Source organism: Zootoca vivipara, chromosome 5 (assembly GCF_963506605.1).
Source record: "Zootoca vivipara chromosome 5, rZooViv1.1, whole genome shotgun sequence".
Classification (NCBI taxonomy): Eukaryota; Metazoa; Chordata; class Lepidosauria; order Squamata; family Lacertidae; genus Zootoca; species Zootoca vivipara.
The window spans coordinates 91,500,467-91,526,785 of NC_083280.1; the positions used below are offsets into that span (position 1 = coordinate 91,500,467).

Sequence of the window (26,319 nt, forward strand, 5' to 3'; positions counted from 1 at the left end):
CATCTTCTCTGTAATCTTTTTGGATTTTTTTGCATTCAGAGTGAGCTTCCCTTTTCCACAGAGCACAATGCTCTTCCATGGAGCACAATGCAAATATTGGAAGGAAAGTCCCTTGGTCTCAGTTCCTTTTTATGGTAATAGGGATAGTGAAATCAAACGGGGACATGTTACTCAAGTGCTTAGAAATTAATCTATTTTAGTCATGTTCAGTCAATGGCACAATTCTGAGGGAAACTGAGTTGCGCACCACCCTTCATTCTTTTAGTTTAAATAAGGCTGGCTTCCTGTTGATCCTTTGGCCACTATTCAAACAATATCATTTAGTAACAAAAGATGTAGATTTGGAGAGTCTAGGCCAGAGCACTTGGGGACAACTATCTAACTAACTCTGTTCTCCAAAATGCCAAGTCCTCCTCCTCATATGCCAGTCCTGCTCAATGAAAGCTGACGGCTCTCTGTACAGTTATTCACCAGTACTCATAATTATTCATTAAACTATCCCTGAGAATCTTTGTTTTCCAATAGTAGAAAAACCAAGGAATTAGAACTAAAAATATTTTTGAGAAGTATGCTTTTGTATGATTAGAATGTAATGCTAACCAAGTCAGTTGCTCATGCAATTTGATGTCATCAGCTAAGAAATCTGTATTTTTCCAAAGTACCCTCTTTAATTCATCAATATCTGAAGGAGGAGGAGGAGGAGGAGGAAACCCAGAAGAGGAAATGAGAGTTTATTCCCTGCTCAATCAAAGGGAATGACTGCATGAAAAACTCTCCAATTCATGGTTCCACTTCTGGTGCAAGATCAAGGGTCTGGAAACAGAGGAACAGTGGAGAGGGTTGGGTATGTTTAGTCCAGATAAGAGGAAATACGATAGCCATCTTTAGCTATGTAAAGGACTGTCCCGTGGAAGACGGAGCAAGTTTATTTTCTCCTGCTCTGGAGGGTAGGACCCGAACCAATGGCTTCAAATTACAAGAAAGGAGAATTTGACTCAACATCAGGAAGAACTTTCTGAAAAGAAGAGCTGTCTGACAGTGGAAAAGACTCCTTCTGTAGGGGGTTGGAATAGATCACCCTTCGGGTCCCTTCCAGCTCTACAATTCTATACTTCTATGATACAAGCAGCCTATGAAACCTTACAGTCTCTTGACGTTTATGACTCCGCATATTATTGGCTATTTTTATCGTGATTTTGTTAAGTAGAGTTTTTGTATATTTTTGAAATTGTAAGAAGCAAGAAGCAGTGTAAACATTTAATTGATAAAGTAGTAAGACTAGTTACAAGTGAAGAATTCCCCCCCCCCCAATGGACTTCTGACTCCCAATCTGGTATAAAAATATGTGGAGTTTAGCACTAGCTGGAAAAAATAATGCATAAATCAAGTATTGCCAAACACAGACACTGTCTTAACCATACTCTGCTTACCTGATTTAAGTCTCTTCCAGATATGCTGTACTGCTTTTTTGGGGTGGGGTGGGGTAAGGGGTATTATACTTCCGTTATTTTTATTGTGTTACTTTGTTTGACTTCCTTCAATATTCTTTTAAAAGAGAGAGAGAATATATAGAGCTTGGAAGTAAAGCACCCCCAGGCTGAATGTACTCAAAAGAATTGGTTGATGGCTCAGATCAAGGGAATGTAGAGGGAGAGGAACTACAAGGCTCATTTATACCATAAACCTATACTGTACAGGCAACTCCCCACTTACCCAGGGGTTGTGTTCCAGGCCCCTGTGCACATGAATGAAACACACATAAGTGGGGAGCACTGTGGCTCACAAAGAGACTCTCCCCAGAGCCCAAAGATGATGTTGGGGAGGGTCTCCTCGTGAGTCAGGGGTGCAAGAGGGCTTTGCTCAGCTGATGTGTGGGCATGCAGCGGCTGCTGTGCTACCCCACGTGCCAGCTCTTTGGCAGGGAGGCTAAGCAGCCTCAACAAAGCCCTACTGCACCTCTGGCTTGTGATCAGACCCTCACCGAACAGGGCCTTCACCTCCTCTCAGTCTGGCCATTCTTTTTGGGTCCATCCATCCTTTCTCTTCACCCTCCTGCCCACTCCTGTTCTGATAACACACCTAGAAACTGCACATGTGTGGAGATACTGCTGCCAGTGTCTGTCCAACAAAAAGCTACTCCAAAACCTAGGAATGGGCTGCAGTTCTGATGAAAACAGGATGAGACCCACTGTTGTCTAGATTGCATTGACCTAGATAGCCTGACCCAGTATGTTTCCTAGGTCCTTAACTCTTCCCCCTGACATCTAGTTTTCTGTGCCAAAGAAATGCTTTGCACTGACAAAATCCATTCTTCAGAGATCTGATGTGATACAGTTCAGGTACAGGGTTACCACCTTGGTGAGAACTAAGGCTACGATTTGTGGTTAAAGGTTTAAAACTGATGGAGAGAAATGAGAATTTTTTTTTTATCAGAGACCTCTTAACTCCCAAACTGAAGATCGTTTCAAAAGTTGATTTTCTATTATCTTACCGCAAGAACGGTGCCATTCAAAACGCAGCCACTTACAGGTTCTGCAAGAGAAAATGGGCGTCCATTAGCATGAGTACCTTCAATGCAACCACGGGGATTATAATAAGATATATTCTGCATTTCCATGGTGTCATCTGGAGTGCAATGTCATCCTTATGCAGGTGGCAAGCAGCCTTATTTCTCCTGCAGTGATGGACTAGATGGGGGCCACACTGCCCCGAAGGATCAGGTTCATAGCTGGGGGTACTCCTGGATCCATTGCTGTCATTGGTGGTGCAGATCGCTCCCATGACATAGGGTGCCTCCCACCAGCTTGGGATGATGCCCCAGCTCTACATCTATCAGGCTATCTGGGGCCTGGTAACATGGGCGTACCCAGCATGGGGCAGGGGGGCAGCTGGAGAGGACAGGCAGGTACGCTGCCTGCTGTGCTCCGCTTCAGCCTGCTTAGCTGAAGCGAAACGGCAGCAGTGGCAGCGAAGCTGCATCCGTTGAAAAAAACCTGGACCTGGACCTGGGCTAACTTCAGCCCACACTCTTTCAAGTCACAGCGAGCACAGCACAGAAATGAAGTACATGCAAATGAAGTGCCGTGGGGCAGTACTTTCTGTGCTGTGCTCGCTGTGACCTGAAAGAGTGTGGGCTGAAGTTAGCCCAGGTCCAGGTCCAGGTCCAGGTTTCCTTCAACGGAAGCAGCTTCGCTGCTGCTGCCTCACTTTAGTCACCGCTGCCATAAAAGGAGCGGGCAAGGCAGGAGTGCAAGCGTGGGTGGCTCCGTGTGCTGCCTTGCAAATGGCCCCCTTTCATCTGGGGGGCGTGGATGTTGACCATGCCTCCTGGGGGATCCTGGCCATGTCATTGCCAGCTAGCCAATCGGGTGGCTGGGACGTGGCTGGTGTGCCCCCCCTAGCTTTGATCCTGGGTACGACCATGCCTGGTAACCTCATGGGTAGATTACTGCATTGTGCTATACGTGGGGCAAATAGCACATGTTGTTCTGTATGATTCCCTCTGGGAGCAAGGGAACGTCAAGTCCTATCGCTCCCGAGAGGGACTTGCTCTATCTGTGTTGAAAGTGCTGGTGGCAAGGAGTCCCAGGCACTAGCTGCTCAGGCCGTGGGTAGCTGAGCTGGTTATTACCATTTCTCAATAATTCTTAAAAAAATAAACAAATCCCTAAGTGGTATACCATTTTAAAGTGGAGTGGAGAAGCAAAGGCAGCACACAGCCCTCAGACCACCTCATACAGTAATGGAACAGGCCACGTTGAGGATTCTGAAATGGACCATTGATTTCCCAAGGAAACAGAAACTGCTATATCCTGAAGGAGCGTCTCCACCTCCATCATTCTGCCCGGACACTGAGGTCCAGCACCGAGGGCCTTCTGGCGGTTCCCTCGTTGCGAGAAGCCAGGTTGCAGGGAACTAGGCAGAAGGCCTTCTCGGTGGTGGTGCCTGCCCTGTGGAACGCCCTCCCAACAGATGTCAAAGAGGAAAACAACTACCAGACTTTTAGAAGACATCTGAAGGCAGCCCTGTTCAGGGAGGCTTTTAATGTTTAATAGATTATTGTGTTTTATTTTTCTGTTGGAAGCCACCCAGAGTGCCTGCGGAAACCCAGCCAGATGGGCGGGGTATAAATAATTTATTATTATTATTATTATTATTATTATTATTATTATTATTATTATTATTTTGCGCAGCCTGTTTTTGCTTCCAAAACTGTTAGGCGACAACGTGCTTAGTCAATTGTCTTCTCCTCCATGAAAAAACATCCTAGGACAATGAATTCCACAAGGCAATTGTGTGTCCCAAAAGAACCATGCAAAAATTTTATTAAAAAAGCAAAAGTGGGGAGAAAAGTGGGAAAGTGAGTAATGCTAGAGAGGAAAAAAGCATAGTGGCATCAGTATGTTCTTGATGTCACACAAAAACAAAACAGAAAGCGAACTGTTGAGTTTGTAGCCCAAGTCCTACAGCCCAAGCCAAATGTTTCACTTTGACTGTCGGACCACTTTCCCTCATAAGAAATACACAAGAAACTGGCGATCCCTTTTTTGTGTGACAGACCATTCCGTACCACAGTGGCATGTAGGACAACAGCCAGTTGTTCGGTCACAGTGCAGTTCGGTTCCAAATGGGCAACTGGGTTGCTGTGCCTGAGCGCACGAGACGTTCTTTGTCTGAATAAACACCTCCTCGTTCACCCGGACGCATTCTCTGATGATGCATGGATCTGAGGGGGAATGCCACTCGGAGCCAACCTGTAAAGGAAACACAGGAAAAGGACTTCTGTGGAATGAAGACTGCCTTCCTCTTTTAAAGTGGAGGGAGAAATATGTCAAGGCAGTTGCCCTCTCCCATCCAAGCAAACTGTCAGCCAGCCCTTAGGCCAGGCAAAGGCAAACTCGGCCCTCCAGATGTTTTGGGACTACAACTCCCATCATCCCTAGCTAACAGGACCAGTGGTCAGGGATGATGGGAGTTGTAGTCCCAAAACATCTGGAGGGCCGAGTTTGCCTATGCCTGCCTTAGGCCTTGCCGTTGCTAAATGTCAAGCAATCATTAGAAAACAGCTGCCAAGGATGCTATCAGGATGACAACACTTGATAGCGATAATCTGCCTTGTATCACCAAAACCTAGCTGGGCAAAGGCAGAAAAGGGGTTAGTTTCTCAATTGTGTCCTATGTGGCTCCTCAATGGCGTGCCACCACCATGTTATTCACATTTTAGGAATCCCAATTGTGTTTATATTTGGCGTTGAATATATAACCCCCCTATGGGACCCGCCAGCTGAGACCTAGTGCTGAGGTACCCAAGGCTTTCAGGCCTTGTCAGGACCAGCGCAGGACTTTGTGGGGCTATCCCAACAGATTAGACACCCAACAGTCACTACCCTTTAGTTGGTGTACTCTTGGACGAGGTCTAATTATGGTGATATATAAGTGGGGGAGGACGTCAGGCGTGCCCTTCCCATGGTCCAACCCACAGACTGACCTCATGCCAATGGACACCTTCATCTCCATCTCCCGGAGACCAGTGTGATGCCTCTTCGCACATCGTCTTGAGACATTTCCCACAGCATGCTCCTTCCTTGTTCACATACTTATATCCCTGGGGGGCGGGAATGGAATAAAAGACATTCTGATTGCACAATAGAAACAAAGATGAGTTAGTAATTAGTTTATTTCCTTCCTTGGGGGCGGGGGGGGAGGGGAGAGGAATTGTCAATTACAGCTTGCCCTTAAACATTAACTACAGAGATAACACACACAACTAGAGAGATAGCTAACCATTGGTGAGCATTTTTTTTAAAATTAAGATGCATTTTTTATTTAAGCTATACCTTCTGGGCAAGGCCGGTGAGCAGATCCTTGCTCCCATTCTGCCCCCTGCGGCAGTGCAAGGGTCTGGAGTGGATTCCCTGACAGCTGTACCTGCCAAGGTGGTTGTGTATGCAAGAGTAGGATCTGGCATGTGCATATTGATGCGCCTCCCCATTCTCCCCCTCCTTCCATACCTGTCTCCCCCCCCCCCCCGGCTACAGGTCCCCTCCAACAGATCCCCCCCCCGGAGTGATGACGTAGGAAAACTAAGGCCCGGGGGCCGGATGTGGCCCAATCGCCTTCTCAATCCAGCCTGCGGGTGGTCCAGGAATCAGCGTGTTTTTACATGAGTAGAATGTGTCCTTTTATTTAAAATGCATCTCTGGGGTTTTTGTGGGGCACAGGAATTTGTTCATCCCCCCACAAAAAAATATAGTCCATCCCTCCACAAGATCTGAAGGACAGTGGACAGGCCCCCTGCTGAAAAAGTTTGCTGATAACTCTTGCAAAGGAAGCAACCAGAGCAGTGAGCTGACCCCCCAATCACCCCTGCTAAGGCTCTTCTGAAACCTCAGTAAAGACATCAACATTGAAATAACTTATTATATACATATTCAGCCATTTCCCCAGCATCTTTAGCCATTTCCCCAGCATCTTTAGCCATCTAGATTTTTAACCTAGGTACTTCTAGGTACCTATTCTATATCTTGGTTCCACTGTGTTTGCCATATCCTGCTACATGCCACACTCTTATTAACTATTTGTTATGTATTAAGTTAACTGCAGTATTCCTTCTGGCCACCATGACTGCAGTTCTTACCCTGCCCACTGTGGCTGCAGTTCTCACTCAGGTCCACAACATGCAAATGAAGGATTGAGAGTGCTGTTCACGGATTGGGTAGCTGGGGGAAGTTTGTTACTGTTGCAAGTTACTGAGTACTATATAAGCCAGTTGGCTAAGCTGCTGTTCAGTCTGGACTCAGAGCTAGAATAAAGAGCTGGTTGTTTTGAGAGCTGTGTCTTCATCCTTCTTACCCACTATTCTACCCTATTCATTCCTTATATTATCTTCATATGATCTACCTCAAGGATCACCTCCCGTTATGAACCAACCCGGACCCTGCAATCATCACTTGATCCATAGAGTGACAACTTGAGAACAGGCCTTTTCTGCGGTGGCTCCGCAACTGTGGAATGCTCTCCCCAGACAGCATCATTATACAGTGGTACCTCGACATCCGAATGACTCGACTTCCGAAGGTTTCGACTTACGAAGTCGGCAAACCCAGAAGTCTTTTCGCCAAGCGCATGTTCTGCACCTGCGCAGAAGCAGCGCACGTGGTCTGCGCCTGCACAGAAGTGCAAAATCGCACAAAACAGGCGCTTCAACAACCGAAGACTTTGACTTACGAAGAGCGCCACGGAACAGATCGTCTTCGTAAGTCGAGGCACCACTGTATACCATATTTTCCCGTGTATGAGACTATATTTTTTCCTAATTTTTTGAAGTTTAAAATAAGGGGTTGTCTTATACACGGATAGTGCATAGTGCATTTTCTTAATTTTGAGTCCCCCAAAATAGACACGAGGGCGTGTTATACACGGAAAATATGCTATCTTTACGTGCCAGACAAAAACTTTTCTCTATAACCAGGGCCTTTGGCCTTTTAATCTGTGGCCTTTTAACTGTGTTTGTGGGAGGGGGTAATTCGTTTGTGTTTGTTTTTTTATGTATTTTGTGTTCTCATTTTGTATGTTTATGTTCGAAACTGCACTGCATTCTTTGGATGAAGGGTGGGATACAAATTTAATAAGTAAATCATGTCCTCCCTTAAAGAGGGCATGTGTTGCGGTGAGACCTGGCAACCAAACCCTGTGTTGTGGGTGGGTATGATTGAATAGCCACAACACCCAATTGGGAAGTCCCTTGATGCAGGGTTCAATCAGGCCAATGGGACACAGTCCAAAAGGATCAAGGAACCTATATGTGCCCATGCACGTGACCCAGAGCTTCCTCTTTCGGAACGTGCATCGGAACATCCGCCCACCTCTCCCTACTTTAAGGGCTTGTGCGCTTGACCTTGCTATGCTGTCGTGTGTTGTCGGTCGTTGAGACAGGGGCACGGCAGGAATTTCCCCCACCTGGCTGATTGGCTGGGGCCATTTGGGTTTCGCCTGCCACGTAGCTTGTAAAGTTGCGGATAGGCTCTGGTTCAGGTGATAGGGATGGGGGAATGCTCTCGCCATCCCTATGTGAAGGGGTTTTCTGTTAAAGGAATCCAGGGACTCAAATGGTTTGGTCAACCCTGCAAGGAATTGTGCCCGTGCCTGAGTCCGGGGGACATCTGGGTGGTGGACATAGCATGTTCCCGGGCTTTCCGCCTATCCAGGTGTTCACCCTTGGCTGACCTATGCTGGTGCCCTGGGTCAGCGCTACCTGCAAGGGTGCAGGGAGCTAGTCGAACCAGAGCCTACGCAACCACTCACCTGATGTAATCAATAAAGTTGTGGCCTAAATTCTGCCAAAAACCAAACCAATATTTGAGTCTTGTGTGAATTTATTTAAGGGGGAGGTTTAAAGGTCTGAACACGCAAATCATTATCATCATCTAAAAGACAGAACAGTGCCAAATCCACAGGTTATGATAAACCAAAGCAGTACGAACATATTACCATCAACTAAAGCATTTAAATGCTTTACTGATACTACGGAACATAAATTTATTAAATCTAAGAGAGTTTCCTGTCCCTTTTCAAAATGATTATATGAGAACAATGTACAGAAAGTGATAAAAAAAGCTTTGCATCTGCCACAGTCAAATTTGTGGTGATTCTGTCACCTCAGCTTTCTGCTAACCTGGATGTTTTCACCGTCAGAATGTCTGCTTTCCTTGTATTGTTTATCCAATTGTATTATGCTGTTGGGATTTAGAAAATTTAACGAAGATTTAAAACACAAGATGTCTCTGTGATAAATATTCCTAAAGTTGGTCATATGGACAGCATGAAGATCACTATCTACAAGACTTGTGGGGGGAAATAATAATAATACTTGTCCCAGGAGGTAACGTTTTATGTAATTTTCTAGGTTTGAGCAGGTGATTTGGGAGTAATAATAAGCAGCAGCTGTGGGGAGACTGGCTCATATTCTGTTACAATAACTCTTTTGACTTGCATTGCCAAAACAAGTACAATCCAACAGTGAGACCGAGGACGACACTTGTACTTTTCACCATGTTCTTTCTACTTGTAAAGCTAGAGCTGGGGGGCTTTTGGGAGACAATACTCATATTATAGAACAATGCTCTCAAAGAAGCCTACCAAAGTCTCACTACTTGCTTATCACCAACTGCTGAAACTATTTTTCATTTACTGGCAATTTTTGGGTGTATCTGTGTTGCGAGTGTTATTATGGCTTCGTTTGAATTGCTTTTTTAAAAAAATTGTCATTGTATGTTCTGGTCTTTATATGAGAACCTGTTAAGGAGGGTGAAAGAGGAGAGCGCAAAATATGGTCTGAAGCTCAACATCAAAAAAACCAAGATCATGGCCACTGGTCCCATCACCTCCTGGCAAATAGAAGGGGAAGAAATGGAGGCAGTGAGAGATTTTACTTTCTTGGGCTCCTTGATCACTGCAGATGGTGACAGCAGTCACGAAATTAAAAGACGCCTGCTTCTTGGGAGAAAAGCAATGACAAACCTAGACAGCATCATAAAAAGCAGAGACATCACCTTGCCTAAAAAGGTGCGTATAGTTAAAGCTATGGTTTTCCCAGTAGTGATGTATGGAAGTGAGAGCTGGACCATAAAGAAGGCTGATCGCCGAAGAATTGATGCTTTTGAATTATGGTGCTGGAGGAGACTCTTGAGAGTCCCATGGACTGCAAGAAGATCAAACCTATCCATTCTTAAGGAAATCAGCCCTGAGTGCTCACTGGAAGGACAGATCGTGAAGCTGAGGCTCCAATACTTTGGCCACCTCATGAGAAGAGAAGACTCTCTGGAAAAGACCCTGATGTTGGGAAAGATGGAGGGCACTAGGAGAAGGGGACGCCAGAGGACGAGATGGTTGGACAGTGTTCTCGAAGCTACGAACATGAGTTTGACCAAACTGCGGGAGGCAGTGGAAGACAGGAGTGCCTGGCGTGCTATGGTCCATGGGGTCACGAAGAGTCGGACACGACTAAACGACTAAACAACCACAACAACAACCTGGGGTCAGACTAAGACTGAAGTAAGGATGTGGAATCTGCTGCAATGCATCTGTGCAAGGACAACTCCACAGTCTAGGAAGGTCTCTCTGGGTCAGGCCAAAGAGATGGAGCAAACAGGAGCCATGACAAGGCAGCCCTGCTCCTCTGCCCATTCTATATCTCCTGCCTTTCATCTTATCTCCTGGGTAAAAGGTAAAGAACCCCTGGACGGTTAAGTCCAGTCAAAGGGGACTATGGGGTTGCGGCACTCATCTCGCTTTCAGGCCAAGGGAGCCAGCTGGAAGCATCAGCCAGTTTCCAGTCTGGGCCAGTGTTGCATGTTTTCAACTGTAAATCTGTTCTGTCTCATTTTCTGAGCATTAAACACACACACACAATTGCTTTTAAATTGCACACATTTTAGGCACGTCCCCAGAAATTTTGTGTTTTGGATGTGTTTTATGATTTAAATATTCATCTTTGCATGCTTTTCTGTGTCCTCCCCCTAAAATATGAAATTTTCTTCACATTTTGTAAAAAAAACCACACACCATATAATTCAGAGAAATACGCAGTCCAGTTATTGCCTGTTTTCTGATCTCTGTCATGGAAGTGATTTACTTCAAAATGAAGCTGTAGCAAATGCTTAATCTCTAGTTTCATCCATTTAGGCAGTAAAAAGGCAAAGGTAAAGGACCCCTGGATGGTTAAATCCAGTCAAAGGCGACTATGAGTTGCAGCGCTCATCTCGCTTTCAGGCCGAGCGAGCCAGCATTTGTCCACAGACAACTTTCCAGGCCATGTGGCCAGCATGACTAAATCGCTTCTGGCGCAACGGGACACTGTGATGGAAACCAGAGCGCATGGAAACGCCGTTTACCTTCCCACCATGGTGGTACCTATTTATCTACTTACACTTTGACGTGCTTTTGAACTGCTAGGTTGGCAGGAGCTGGGGCAGAGCAACAGGAGCTCACCCCAAGGTGGGGATTCGAACCACTGACCTTCTGATCGGCAAGACCAAGAGACTCAGTGGTTTAGACCACAGCGCCACCCACGCCCCAAAATATCTCCTGGGTATCAGAAGGTGAAGGTGGAGAGTCTGTGGTGTGGCATGAAATTTCATTCAGGATCCAGGGTGAGCCAGGCATGCTGCGTGATCCCAAGCCTCTTCCCCAGATTGAGTACCCTCAGGAGAGACTGACTTCGGACAGGTAATCTTATTAGCTGTGGTAAAATAGCTGAAGCCACAACTTTACATGCTTACTTAGGAATAAGTCATATTGCCCGTAACAGGACCTGCCTAACTGTATCACGCTGCAGGAGAATGAACTGTGAACCAGGAAATCCTTAGTTCAAATCTCACTTTGGCCAGAAATGACAGCCAACATTCCTTAATGTTTGTGGCAAATCCATTTCTCCATAAAAAGCCAGGATTTTCAGAATGCCCTGGGCTAAGCACACACTAATTTACCCTGGGCTAATTTGCCCTGGGCAAAGCACACACTAATTTATAACAGATTAGCAGGAAAGAGGAAAAACTGGGAGGAAGAATACTAGTATGTCTGAAAGGAAGGTGATATAAAATAAAGCTCTACATCTACTAAACTTCGTCTGAATCTACCGTACATTCTTTCTTATAAGGCAGCTGAATGCAACCATTCAGTCTCCATTTCCCTTCTATAATATGGGGATAATAAAACTGGCCTATCTTACACAGTGGTAATGATTACAAAGAAAATGTATGGCAAACTGCTTTGAGTACTTCTAATGTGATAAAAGAATAATACTAAGTCTTCAAAATATAAGGTGACCTGGTATTTCATGTATTAATGCCTTAAATCCGGACAATGTCTGTCTTTTTAACTTGTTAAATATTTTATTTAAAAATTAAATGTGCTATTTTCTTTTAAATGCTAGCATTCCTTTAAATAAATACCCTTTTGATCTTTATTGCATCTAATGGCAAGTGCTTTTGCACTCATGTTGAACATCTGGGGGAACTTTGTGAGTTCAAATAAAACTATCAAACTGAAATATTAGTGATTAAACTCAGAGATTTCACGGTCAACCTCTATTACACTAATAATGCATCACATCCCACTACAAGTGAAGTAAATATTCTAGTTTTCCTATGTCATACACTGGTCCGAAGGGTTGGGAAATATTTCACGGTCAATTTACATATGATTCAACAAGTGAGTATGATTAAAGAATGTTTCTGAAAATCAGGAATAGGGCTATTATTCTGCTTTGAAAGTGGTTATATATAATTAATGCAATCTTACCAACAGTACAGGAATGGCAAGAAAAACTAATTGAATATCTAAGGATGGCAAAATTAACGGCAACAATTAGGAATGTTCTGAGGCAAAAGATAATAGGCAAATGGAAATATGTACAAGACTACTTGGAAAAAGAAAATATAGAAGTTAATTTAGCGAAATGCTTAGAATAGAGATTTAAAAGGAGAAAAGAAAACTATAAATAAAGAGAAAAATGGTAATGGAGTGGAGTAAGAGGAACAGCAAGGGAGAGAAAATCCGCAAAGGAACGCGTACTGTAAATAACAGGAAGTGAACCTCTTCTATCTTTATATTTCCTTTTCACCTTTATTTGATTTTTTGTAAATGTATTCTTTTGTTTTCTAATTTTTACCCTGCATTTTTTCTATGATTTGTTCTTCATGATTTTGTAATTTCCTTTTTTTTGTTCTATTTTCTTCGTTTTGTATGTTTTTTAAATTGAATAAAGATTATTAATAAAAAAAAAATTAATGCAATTTCCAGGAAAAAAGAATCAAGAAAGCATATAAAGAAATAAATGCTTTGTTATTTTGTTTCTGCATGGAGGGTTTCAAAGTTGTCACCCGCTTTATATTATTGCTGTGTTTTAAGATGTGCACACAAATCATGCTTCAGAATCTCCAGAAGGCATTATGGTCCAGGCAGCACTCCACCTTGTGGCAAACGTAGCAATAGCAGCAGGCTAGATTGAGAAGATTTATGTGGCGTCTTCGTTGGTTTATGGACAAGCAAGGCCATTATGGACCACCCAGCCCACAACACAGCACTCTTTGGAAAGGGATAATGAAGCTATCATTGCTTCCTTGCTCAAAGTCCACTTCACAAGGCTGCATTAGCAACCTGATAAGTGTTACAGGAGGCTGGTTTGCCTCTAAAGCTAAATGTTGGTTTAGCATGGGGTCACCAACCCAATGGCTGCAGGTGCAAAACACCCCTGGAAGAGGCACCAGACTGTGAGCTTCCTTTAAAAAGGGGGCAGGGGCTAATTCTCTAATTATGAAAGGAAAATGTGCAGGTATGCTTCTAAGCCAGGCATTGGCAAACTCGACCCTCCAGATGTTTGGGGACTACAACTCCCATCATCCCTAGCTAACAGGACCAGTGGTCAGGGATGATGGGAGTTGTAATCCCAAAACATCTGGAGGGCCGAGTTTGCCTATGCCTGTTCAAAGCAATCTATGAAACGGATCGGCCTGACTACTCATCCCTGTCAAGTGTTTTAACCATTCAAGAGTTGTGATTGATAAATACGTTGCTTGGACACCAGGCAATGGCTGGTGTTTTCCCTTCCCTTTTAGTGCAGCTTTCCTGCTTCTCGGTGGCTTTTTCTGGGGGCATGCAGGGGTACGCATACCCCTAAACATTTTGTGAATCTTTGTACTTTTGTCCATTTACTGTATTTATTTTCCCAATTGGAACTATAAAACAGTGATTTCCTTGAGTCAAAATTAGAAGAAGAAGAAAGCACTGATGCTTCATATTTTCTAGTCCCTAGAACAGGCACCCCCCAAACTGTGGCCCTCCAGATGTTTTGGCCTACAACTCCCATGATCCCTAGCTAAAAGGACCAGTGGTCAGGGAAGATGGGAATTGTAGTCCCAAAGCATCTGGAGGGCCGAGTTTGCCTATGCCTGCCCTAGAAGTTCTTTTTCTGAAAATACCGCTACACAGTAAGTGTTTCATGCAAGCAGATTAGGAGTTGCTCCTTGGTATTTTGTGAAAGAATCAGAGGACCACTTGACCCTGAATTCATCGTACCCAAGAATCAAGACTTCAGCATATGGCAGTGTATAATTAATTAGTGCAGAGCCAACTTGTGAGATAGATTGGGGGAAGGGGGGTGTTCCATGCGTCAGGATGTTGGAGGGACCAGGGACATGGCAGCGGCACGGCTCCCATGGCTGGTGCCTCCTCCTCCACCTCCTGCCACCACCACCAGCCAAAGATTGATTCCTCCTCCTTCCAGGGGCATAGGAAGGGGTGGGGTGGGGGCGTTCTGCCCCAGGTGCCTTCACTGAGGGGGGTGACATTCGGCGAGCCACCCACCCAATTATAAAATTGAACCACCTTCGACTGCTCACTTTTCAGGGGATTCTCCCGTGGCAGTAGGGGGCTCGTGGAGGATGGGATAGAAGAAGGTGGATAATATGTATGTACAGTGGTGCCTCGCTTAACGAATGCCCTGCTTAATGAAAGGTTTTTTTCTAGTGGAGGTTGCCTCGCTAGACGAATTCATTTTATGAAAAATTCGTCTAGCGAATCGCTGTTTCCCGTAAGAATGCATTGAAATTCAATTAATGTGTTCCTATGGGCAAAAAAATAAAATTAAAAAAAATTCAATGCATTCCTATGGGATTCGCTAGACGAATTTTTCGTTATAAGAAAAGACCCGTGGAACGAATTAAATTCGTCTAGCGAGGCACCACTGTATATGTCTTTTTTAATTATGTAAAATCAATAAAAATTATTTCAAAAAAAGAAAAAAAGAATTAAGCATTCATTCATGCACGCCCCCTAATCACACTGTCTTGCAGATCCCCAGCACCCACCCAAACCAGGAGGATTTCTTACATCCCTTCCGCAACCCGCATTATCTTTGATAAGATACTGTAATGCGCTTTGTCCACAACCAGTTTGCAGGTCATGTGGCCAGCATGACTAAGCCGCTTCTGGCAAAACCAGAGCAGCACACGGAAACGCTGTTTACCTTCCCATCAGAGTGGTACCTATTTATCTACTTGCACTGTGTGCTTTCGAACGGCTAGATTGGTAGGAGCTGGGACCGAGCAACGGGAGCTCACCCCGTTGCGGGGATTCGAACTGCCGACCTTTTGATCGGCAAGCCCAAGCGGCACAGTGGTTTAACCCACAGCGCCACCCGCAAGGAAAGGCTTTAGCCAAAACTGAAAATCTTATCAATGTTTAAATCCTCAGATAAAACATTTTAGTACTCCTCAGCAAAGAAGCATTCTGAGTTTAATGTTTTAGAAGTAGATGGTGGATTTGGTTTAGAGAAGAAAAAAACATCCCTCCAGCAACAAATAATTTTTACTCTGTCCCTTGGAGTTCCCAGCTAAAAGTTATGATGTCCATGATCCAAAAGAGCACACAGGCTCCATCTGTGAACACACCTGGACTTTTTGGACTTTTTTCCCCTCTGAGTTTCCGCCACAGAACTTCTCATGCTGCATTTTAAGCACCCTGGAGTTTAAAAATCTGTTTTGGGGATTGGAATGAAAATGGTTTTTAAAACTGACAATAGGGGGTGTGGATAGCTCATAATCGTTTGTGGAAATGGTTTGTGTTTTTTTAAGTGGCTCCCTACCAAAAGTGCCCCCAACAAACCTGCTCTTTAAAGCAAAGGGTGTTTAAAATGTGATTTGGCTGCACCTCAAGTTTTTGAAAATCCAGCAAACATGTTACCAGCTCTGCTCATGTGCGCAAAGAAGTGTGCAGTGCTAGCCTGTTATTAAATTCTGTTGGCTGCAGACTAGATGGCCTGCAAAGGAGTTTTCTTGGTGTCAGTTCTTAACTTTTTTTTACTACCTGCCACAACCCACACACAGCCAGGGAATCTGGTGCGTGAAACCAACCGTAACTGGCAACTGGCCTTGAAGAAAACAACAGAAGCCAGAGTTAAAATTGCTTTATTACTATTAGTCAAGCAATAGGTGTCAGATTTTATAACCTGGCTAGGAACATTTAATACAACACTGGTTCGCGATGTATTAATGAATTTGTTTTATTACACAACTGAGAATATGTGCAGGCCTAGGTCTTCTTCTACATTATGGTCTGGAGGGGAATGAAACCATGGAAAAAGTTTTAGGTTAAGAGGAGACTGTGAAGGAACAGTTCCCACGCCCAGTTGCGCCAGAGCTAACACAGGTCCCCATGCGATATATGTTCAGTGTCCTGCATTGTGTGCCATCAACAGTGAGGCCTCACTCCAGGGAGCAGAAGGAAGGCAAACCAGACCGAGTATGGTTTTAAAAGCCTCAGATCCACTTTTAGAAGTTACCTTTTGATGACCTTTTTTGCTATTACACGAGAAAAAATATGTCCCGTTGCATGTTTCCTTGTTTGTGTTGACAGCCAGGAAATTAAGAGCCAGGAAATTAAGTGTGTGGTTCAACTCTGAATGCCTTTTTATGTTTGCTATGCTTACAGCTAAGCAAGAAAGAAATTATTAATTACAGCTAAGAAAGGAATTATTACTGTACTGCAGAAGTCTTCACAATGAATATTTTAGCAGTTTTTTTTAAAAAAAACATTTTATATTTTGTTAGATTATTTTGAACTTTAGGTTTTGTAGTACCAAGCAGCTAAACTGCAAGTTTTGAAGATGGGTAGATGACTTAATTTTGAGAAACCCATGCTGTATCTTAGTAATCACAGCATCCTTTTCTAAGTGCTCACAGACCGACTGTTGAATTATCTGTTCTAGGACCTTCCCTGGTATCGATGTCAAGCTCACGGGTCAGTAGTTATGAAATGAAACTAAACTACTTTGTTACCAAAGAACAACAAATATAAAGTGTTAGGCAGGCATCCCCAAACTGCGGCCCTCCAGATGTTTTGGCCTACAACTCCCATGATTCCTAGCTAACAGGACCAGTGGTCGGGGAAGATGGGAATTGTAGTCCAAAACATCTGGAGGGCCGAAGTTTGGGGATGCCTGGTGTTAGGTATGCAAATCAGCCAACCATTCCGTTTAGAGTAGAAGCTGCAGTGGGAAAGGGAAATAAGTTCAGTGATGGGAGAATCTGCCCATTTTCTGTTTCTCTTGGTTTCTCAATTTTCCCATCTTAAGTTCACTTCTTCACATTTCCACATCAGTTCGAGATGTGGAAAGTAAAAATTTTAATTTTACTTTCACTAATATGTGCATTTTATGGCACTTTACCGTGGTATATTGGATAAATGTGAATTTCAAAGAAGTTCTCATATTGTTTCCAAATGTGCAAATTAGATCCGAATCGAATTTCTTTCCCATCCCTACAGAAGACTAGCAGGGCCATAGGAGGAAGGGTGCATTCTAAGAACAGCCTGCCACCTTTATGCCACCTGCAATTTCCCCGTTAGACAGAACTGGTATTCTAATGGAGATTTTGGAGTTTTACATACCGGTGGACAAATCTTATTGCACTCCTTCTCAAGGCATTCTGTAATTCGAAGTCCAGTAACATCATCTTCCATATCTGTGCAAGTACATTCTGTGCAGCCTTCCTCCCAAGTCTTCCCAATAGGATAGACAACATTTTGATGGACGCAAACCTGCCAATAACATTTGACAATAACATTTTGATGGACGCAAACCTGCCAATAACATGTGACATTTACTTCACAGAAAACCAACTGTTCTCATAGGATTTTGCTGGGTTGCAAGGAAAGCTAGAATTCCTTTATCAGGTGGTTAGGTGGACAAGCTTTCTTGTATGACAGCAGGCTTATCAGTTTGTTCACCATTGCTAACATCCCTCACAATGTGCAGTTGTGGAAGCTTTGAGTTTGTTTTTAGGGCACACTCTCAGTTTAATCCTTCTTATGCTTATGCAGAGATACAGATACAGTGGGTCCCAGCAAGGGTTTTATATATTTGCAAAACATTTCAGCAAACGTAAACCACGTCAGCAAGAAACTTGCACAACCAATCTGGTTCCCCAAAACACCATATTTTTTCTGATATGGGGCGTGAGATAGAGAAATGCACTGGAAAGTGTGGAATGACACTTGCTTTTGTGAAATGTCATCTAATCTCCCTGCAAACAAATCAGAACGAATGCCCAATAAAGGGATTGTCTGGAAGCACCTACAATCTGCTATAAGTTTTATTAAATAATTCTGATTTCAGTAAATCTTGCTTTGTATTTGTTTGGGGGTTTTTTTGCATTTATTGTGTCTTATGTATTTTAGCAACCCCCAGAGCTGTTTTGAATTCTTTTGCAAAGAAACTTAGGATAGGATTCAAAAACAAACATTGACATTTAGCATGCCAGTTTGCCGTCCATAACAACCAGTGCCGGATTTACGTATATAATAATAATAATGTTAATAATTTATTATTTATACCCCGCCCATCTGGCCGTTTCTCCCCCGCCACTCTGGGTGGCTTCCAACACACATCAAAATACATTAAAATATCACAGACTAAAAACTTCCCTAAACAGGGCTGCTTTTAGGTATTTTCTAAATGTCAGGTAGTTGTTTATCTCTCTGACCTCTGATGGGAGGGTGTTCCACAGGGCGGGTGCCACTACCGAGAAGGCCCTCTGCCTGGTTCCCTGAAGCTTTGCTTCTCGCAGTGAGGGAACCGCCAGAAGCTATAGCTTAGGGGCCCCCTCTATTAGGGCCCCCCAAAAATTAAAGAAAAAAACACACCTGGGTGTACATTTCCAAAATAGAAGATAAAAAACAAATAAAATAAAAGCTACATACAGCAACAGTGTTTTGTGTTGTGTAGGCTCCTATGATGTAAGTAATGGCCCCCGCCTGCTAGCCTGCTCCCTAAAATACCACTTTGATAAAATACATATTTTGTTATGTACAAATGGCTTTAGATACCTAGATGGCTTTAGATACCTAGGTAATTTAGATACCATAAATTACCATATAGCATATATTCAACACAAAAAGCCAGCGACAATTTGTTGTTGACAAAGGACAGCTGGACATATAAAGGGCCCCATTACCTTCAGGAGCTTAGGGCCTCATCAAATCTAACAACCATCTCCTTCTGATGTTATCCTCCCATTCTGATGGTGCCCTATGCATTATACCCCTATTGCAAAATGACACAACCTTCAGGTACCAGCTGGATTTGGGTTGGCTGCACCAGAGCTGGCAGAAGATGGGACAGGCAGCCCCCGATATGCACAAACTCTGCAAAGGTAGCATCTTGATGGGAATAAAGGAGATGGTCTGGGCATAGCTGCCAAGTCTCCCGTTTCCCCCGGGAAATCCCCGTTTTCCCAGCTGTTCCTAGCTGAAAAAATGGATTTTTTTTGTTTTTCCCCGGTTTATTCTGGCGCGGCGGCCATTTTGGAACTGGGTGGAGCATGCTCAGAAGCGACTTTTGATGCTGCTCTGCCCAGTTCCAAAATGGCTGCAGTGCGGCTTCTGGCACGGTGGCCATTTTAGAACTGGGCAAAGCAGCATCAAAAGTCACTTCTGAGCATGCTCCGCCCAGTTCCAAAATGGCGGCAGCGCTACTATTTCCGGCCCGGTCCCTTATTTCTCTGACAGCAACTTGGCAGGTATGGGTCTGGGTGAGATGGGCAGGAATAGCCCACGCATGGTGCGAGCCTTGTCAACAAAGTCATTCTTCATGGGCAGGTAGGACAATTCATTATTTTTACCTTGTCGGGGTTGCAGGTGGTAGATGTGCAGCCGCAGTCATTAGTGAGAGATGTTGATAAGTATCCAGCAGGGCAGGCCACTGTTGAATTGACACAGTCACAAGTACACTGAAATTCATCACAGCACTGAGTCTTCTTAACAGTAAGCTTCCGGTGAGGTGGGCAGAAAGCAATTGGCTGTGGGTTGCAATCCTCTTTTTTGCACACTAGGAAACAAAGAATCCAGAAACAAACAATGCTATGCGACGAGCAAGCTGCAAAAGGAGTGTTTGCTTTTTTAAGAACAGTATTTGTATGCTGCCCAAAAGCTAATGTTCTCAGGGCAGTGAATACAATGTGAAAACAGCAAATAATTTATTAATTAACAAACAAGCAAAAACAAATAATCCTATTAAAATGAAAACAGAACCACCAGCAGCAATCAAGATAAACACCGCAAAAAGAAATCAAGTACATGGAGCTCACAGAGCACATCTCATGTGTTCATACATACACATAAACCTTACCTTCCAAGTCCCGGACTGCAGAATCCGGGACCGGCAGCCGTGTGACACCGGAGGTTGCGTCGACGTAACTTCCGGTGTCGCTTTGCCCTTCTATGGGCACCAAAAATGGCCAACACCGGCTTCAAAAGTTGCTTCTACGCATGTCATGAAGTGCGTCGACGCAACTTCCGGTGTCGCTCTGCCCATCTATGGGCACCAAAAATGGCCGCCGCCGACACCGGAAGTAGCGTCTATGCACTTCTGGACATGTGTAGATGCAACTTTTGAAGCCCATTTTTGGTGCCCATAGAAGGGCAAATCAGAAAGAAAAAAAATGGCTGCCAGCAGGAGAAAATAACGGAGAAAAACGGAAGACGAAGTGATACAGGGGACCACCGGGAAAAGGTAAGTAAAAACGGGGGTTTCCCGGGGAAAACAGGGTACTTGGCAGCTATGACATAAACACACAATCATGCACCAGAAAGAATTGCATAAGTAAGTAAAACCAGTATTTGATGTATCAAAGGAATTTTACCACATGCATAATCTGGCCTGCATTTCCCAGGATTCGTCTGCAAAAGCTGGAGACCATCTTCACAATGAGGTACAGCAGGCATTTTGCAACTGACCAGGTCGCAGACTGAAAACAGAAAACATAAAATGGAAGGAATCAAGGGTTATGCATTTTTACCGTTTTGCAGCACAAAATGTCGCACTTGCTTGGGGTTCTAGCCAGACAGCCATGTCCTATTTGATGAACCCATTTGAATTCCCCAACAAGCACTCTGCTGCCACTGCACATGCTCAGTCCTCACTGGGCTTTTCCTGGGGGTTCTCTACTCCGAACTTTTTCAAACCCCCACAGCTCCCCAATGCCTCCATCTTCTGATCAGGCAGTGCCCTTTCGGCTACATAAGGATTGGTTCTCAGGGAACAAATTTGATATTAGTATATATTATTTTAGGGTTTGCCATATTTCAAAAAGTGAAAACCCAGAGACAAAAGTTGTTCAGCTTTTATTTGGGGGGGGGGGGAGTTGTTGAGCTTTGTTCTCCCCCCTTATTTTCTTTTGTAAATCGCTAAGAAATCTATACTCCTGATATGGGGTGCCATATGCCTGGGTTTCCCCGGACATTTTAGCCACTTAGTGAAATTTTAGACGGATGAATCCCAGACGTATGGCAGCCCTAATTGTTTATTCTGCTTTTGTTAGTCATGGGCAAGAGTTATGGCACTGAAACTCTTCCTCCAATCACTGGAGATCTGGTTCTAGTGCCCTAGCTTGGGGGTGGAGCAAGCAGCCCATGGGGTGGGGCAAGCCAGGGCAAGGTGCGCTGCACAGAGCCTCCAAGGAGTCCCCTTGCTGCCTTGCCATCAGTTGTAGGGTGGCTGGGGGGGGGGTGGCGGCAGGCAGACGCAAGCCCCACACTGCTGTTTCGCGCAGCGCGGAGCTTGCAGGTGCCCGAGCCACCGCGTCACTCCCAGGAGAGATGTGTGGCTCGGGTGTGCTGCAGGCCTTGCGGTAAGTGCTGCCCCCATGGTGTGGCGCCCTGTGCCCCCCCACCCCTCTAGCTGCACCTCTGTCTGGCTCCCCCGAGATCTGAATAAGAGTCACATTTTCAAACCTATATGTGTACCCACAAGGGGGTAGAACCTGGATTTTCCATTTAAAATCAAAGTCAGGATTCTCAGTGCTACATTCTGTACGCCAGCTGCATGAAGACAGCCCTCCAACATTTTTCCAATGAGTGTAGGGATGTCCCATTCCATAATGATAATTTTACTATTTATACCCCACATATCTTGCTGGGTTGTCCCAGCACTCCAGGCAGCTTCCAACATATATAAAAACACAATACAACAGTCGGGAGGAAACCTTCCCTACACAGGATTGCCTTGAGGATAACTCCATACCCTCCCACATTTCTCCAATGAAGATAAGGAAAAGAGGGACATTCCAGGATCAAATCAGAAAGTGGGACAGCTTCTCTAAATTAGGGACGTCCCAGGAAAATAGGGACACTTGGAGGGTCTGTGCATAGGACCTCCCTCAGAGACTCACCGCATTCGTAGAACGGGCAACACTGCTCAGAATCCCTTCGTAATCTTGGAATTTCACAGGAACCACAAGCAGGAGCTACAACAAGAGGGAAGCAATAACCCACGTCCATTAATACTCAAAACAAGAACAGCCAACCTTTCCCCCAAGGGCCACTCTCCTCTACAGACACAAACCTGGAGGCCAGAATTGCATATATTTCTCAAAAATGGCCAGGCTCTCTCTCTCTGTATATAAAAACTGGCCCTGCCTGGTAGTGAGGGCTTCACAGATACAAACACTTGTCTCGGGTGGGATGAAATCAATGACCGGTAGAGGCAGGGCCGGCCCAAGACATTTTGAGGCAAATCACAAGATGGAATCTCCCTCCCCATTGGGGAAGAAAAGGTGAGTGAAGATCTACATCAGGATCCGCTACCCGTGCGGATCTGCTGCCTGAGGTAGTCACCTCACCTTGCCTCATGAGTGGGCTGGCCTTCGGTGTAGGAAGAGGTTGGAACTAATGCAGCTCCTGAAAAGTCTCTTCCAGTGGCTCTGAGCAATTAGCCCTGCTCAGGCTTTTAAATAAACACAAGAGGACTTAAAACAGCCCAGGGGCATATGGGCTCATTTTCACATCTTCATGTGTTTAACACAAAGGTCTGCACACAGGTTTTAAGTGTGTTTTACAGGATGCATGTAAAAGGCAGGGCCTTACCTTCCAAGACTGCAGAATCCGGGACCGGCAGCCGTGTGACACCGGAGGTTGCGTCGACGCAACTTCCGGTGTCGCTCCGCCCATCTATGGGCACCAAAATGGCCGCCGCCGACACTGGAAGTCACGTCTATGCACTTCCAGACATGTGCAGATGCGACTTATGGGCCATTTTTTGTGCCCATAGAAGGGCAAATCGGAAAGAAAAAAAATGGCCGCCGGCAGGAGAAAATAACGGAGAAAAATGGGAGACAAAGTGATATGGGGGACCATCGGGAAAAGGTAAGTAAAATCGGGGTTTCCCCGGAGAAAACGGGGTACTTGGCAGCTATGGGCAGGGCCATGGGGTGGAAGGACAGCACAGGTAATGTCTGACCTACAGCTTAATCCATGAAAAATCAGGGAAGTTTTAGACGGTAAATCAAGTGTTATGTCTTTTTTGAAGGGTGGGAATTCTTGACTTACGCTGGGGAGTCGGACAAGGCTGAATGGCACAGCTGATGGTCCTGTTTTCTAGACACATGCAGATCTTGCAGGGTTCATTGGAAGGAATCCACGTTTCCAAGTGCTATTTGTTTGAAGAAGAGAAATTGTGTGATTATTTGTTATGCAATCTGGTTGGGGTGGGGAGGGGTGAGGAGAGAGAGAGAGAAAGCTACCCAGAAAATAAAGCAAAGCAGGATACTACATGTGGCATTGCTTTGGTTTGTTAGAACAATTACAAGAAACCAGAGATGTTGCCCAATTTAACATTAGGGCTAATACATTTAGCACAGGATGCAAAGAACGAACCAGATCTCTGCAATGCCCCTTTCCTGACTTTATGAGCACAATTATAAAATACTAGAGGAAATATAAGGCATTGTGGGGTTCTATAAGTTGAAGATCACATACCAAACATTGGCTGTGTAAGCCAAGTAAAGCTGGACCTTATAAAGTTTCACTAAATGAAATGTTTCAAATTAATCCTATTTTAGGCTGAGAATGTTCCAGATTTCTTGCCACAGCATATGACTACAGTCCTTTTCTATTGGATTCAGACTGGTAGTAAACAGACCTTGGATCACACATCAAAAGAACCTCAGAGAGATTGCTAAAATACAATAAATAAATTGGTAGGTGATGAGCAATTGACAGGTGTTCTGCACATGAAGGAAATGAGGGGGAACACTTAAAAGCCTAGTCCTAGGATTTCAGTACATTACCCGTGATCAGTGGATCTACATACACACAGAACATGCAGAAATTCATATAAAAGTTAGACTGGGCAGGAATGGGATGTAGAGGAAAGCAAAGTCCCTGGGGTCACCCAACGAAGTCGATTGATGGTAGGTTCACAACATAAAAATACCTACTTCTTCACACAATGCGTAATTAACTTATGGCATTGACAGCCACAAGACACAGTGACTATAACCATCTCTGAGGGCTATAAAATGGATTTAATAAATTATCGGGTAGTGATAAAGCGGGATATCAAATCCAAACTCTTCTTCTTAACAAACTACAGTGCCCAGAATTCTCTGAAGGAAAGAACCTGCTTCGACTGAGCTTTAAAGGTAAAGTGAATACACAGCATTGGACAACCAAAATCTATAATTCATTACAATTAAGTGCACCCTCCCCCCCCCCCCACAGCCAGAGTCTCTGAAAAACCAACATTGCAGATAGGGAAGAGCCATTGCCTTAAAGCCCTGCTTAAAAGCTTTCTAGAGGCAGTCAGTCAGCTGTCGCTGACAGAAGCAAGCCAAAGGTACAGAATAGCTTATTGATCTGAGTAGCGTGAATCTCAACCATTTCATTTTTTTTAAACATACTTTTTATTAATTTTACAAACTGCAAAAAAGAAAACGGTACATACATAAACACCTTTTCCACCTCCTTCCCACCCACCCACATGGATCCTCCCCTGCCACAGAAGTATCTCATGTAGGTGAACAGTCAGAGATGGTCCATTTTATGCTTGGAATTCTGTCCTCCTCCCCCTCCCCTGACCCCAAAGCCCCCCCCCTGCCACCAGGGAGCTCCAGCAAACCAGGGCAGTACGCAGGAGGACATCCATCCAACCATCTATTGTCATACCAAAAAAAGAAAAAAATTGAAATAGGAAAAAAGAGAAAAAAGAAAGAGCAAAAAAAAGAGAAAAAGAACAGTACAAAACAGAATTTTTTTTTCTTACATTCATAATTGTAAAACCATATTTTGTGGGCTTCCCCTCCCCCCCCCTTCCCCGGTTTTCATCCCTTTTTTATCATCTTTAACAGTTTCTTACTTTATAAAAATACACCTTTATATCTTATACAACTTATAAATCAATTATTATCATTTTCACCTAATGTTCAAATCACTGAAAAATCAAACTCCCATTTTATCTTCCCGTGCCTAATTTTTACTCCCTCTATAAGCCTCCATATTTTCACATTTTTCCAAAATCCATTCACTTTTAAAACTATAACTATTCTCAATTTAACCTTACATCCCCGATTACCGGCTCCACCCCCCCAATCCAGCAAATTCCATAATCAGCAGACCAGTTATAAACCTGTTAATCCATCCTTATAATCACAACATCACTTTCCCTTCACCCCACCCCCTGTTTACAGTCTTTTGCCATCCAGGCCACCATACAAGACCCCTGAATTTCTTCTCTTCTCTGCATATTTTTTCCTTGTTCCCTGTGGGTGTTCTGGAGTTCCAGTAATACCAATCGTGCCCCCCTCAAATGCAGGGCACTCCATCCAACTTTTTGTAGAGTAAAGTCATCATTTTTTTCGTGGTGTGCTTCATTTTGTGTTGAATCATCACAGTCCTCATCTTCATCTTTTTCTTCCAAATCACAGTCACCATCATTGTCATTCTCACATTCATCTTTTTCAGTTTCAAAAGCTTCATCTTCTAGAAAATCATATTCTGCCATCACCATCTGAAATTGTTGCTGTAACTCTTGCCGTTTTGTCTCCTCTTGACATAGTTCTATTCTTGTTTCCCACATTAAGGTCAAAACAGACCGCTGGAACTCAGGGGAACACTTTTTTGTTGACATAGTTCAATCCTGCCAAGGTCAAAACTTGTCACGTGGGGTGGAATATGATCACAGTTTATTTTCTCGACTGCATTTTAACAAGCTGGCTGCATTCTTCAAGTCTTATTGACAATAAAGTTCGAACTCACATTTCACAAACATTTAAACCAAAAAAGAATTTCCACAAAGTTCAAAAATACAGTGAAATAAAAATTGACTTATAAATCCTGATCAACTCACTGGGTTGTCTGGGCTGCCGGCTCCCGAGGAAAAGAAAGGTTTTTCGTAGTCTTTACCTCTTGCTGCAGGGCACTCACAACCACAGTCTCTCTCCCCTTTCACCCTGCATTTAGGGGAGATTCTCTTTGATGCCTTTGAGGGAT

General features: G+C 44.1%; 1 protein-coding gene across 2 annotated transcripts in view; it reads right to left on the reverse strand.

Annotated features, from left to right (window-relative positions):
• VWF (von Willebrand factor) overlaps window positions 1-26,319 on the reverse strand; it is a 158,821-nt gene that overhangs the window by 18,949 nt on the left and 113,553 nt on the right. For both annotated transcript variants that reach the window (XM_035138705.2, XM_035138706.2), the window contains 8 exons: window positions 23,380-23,482; window positions 22,224-22,298; window positions 20,697-20,801; window positions 19,677-19,882; window positions 17,446-17,595; window positions 5,489-5,605; window positions 4,571-4,754; window positions 2,492-2,532 (listed from right to left, as the gene is read on the reverse strand). In XM_035138705.2, the coding sequence (XP_034994596.2) occupies window positions 2,492-2,532; window positions 4,571-4,754; window positions 5,489-5,605; window positions 17,446-17,595; window positions 19,677-19,882; window positions 20,697-20,801; window positions 22,224-22,298; window positions 23,380-23,482 (981 nt within the window). The remainder of the gene's footprint in view (window positions 1-2,491; window positions 2,533-4,570; window positions 4,755-5,488; window positions 5,606-17,445; window positions 17,596-19,676; window positions 19,883-20,696; window positions 20,802-22,223; window positions 22,299-23,379; window positions 23,483-26,319) is intronic.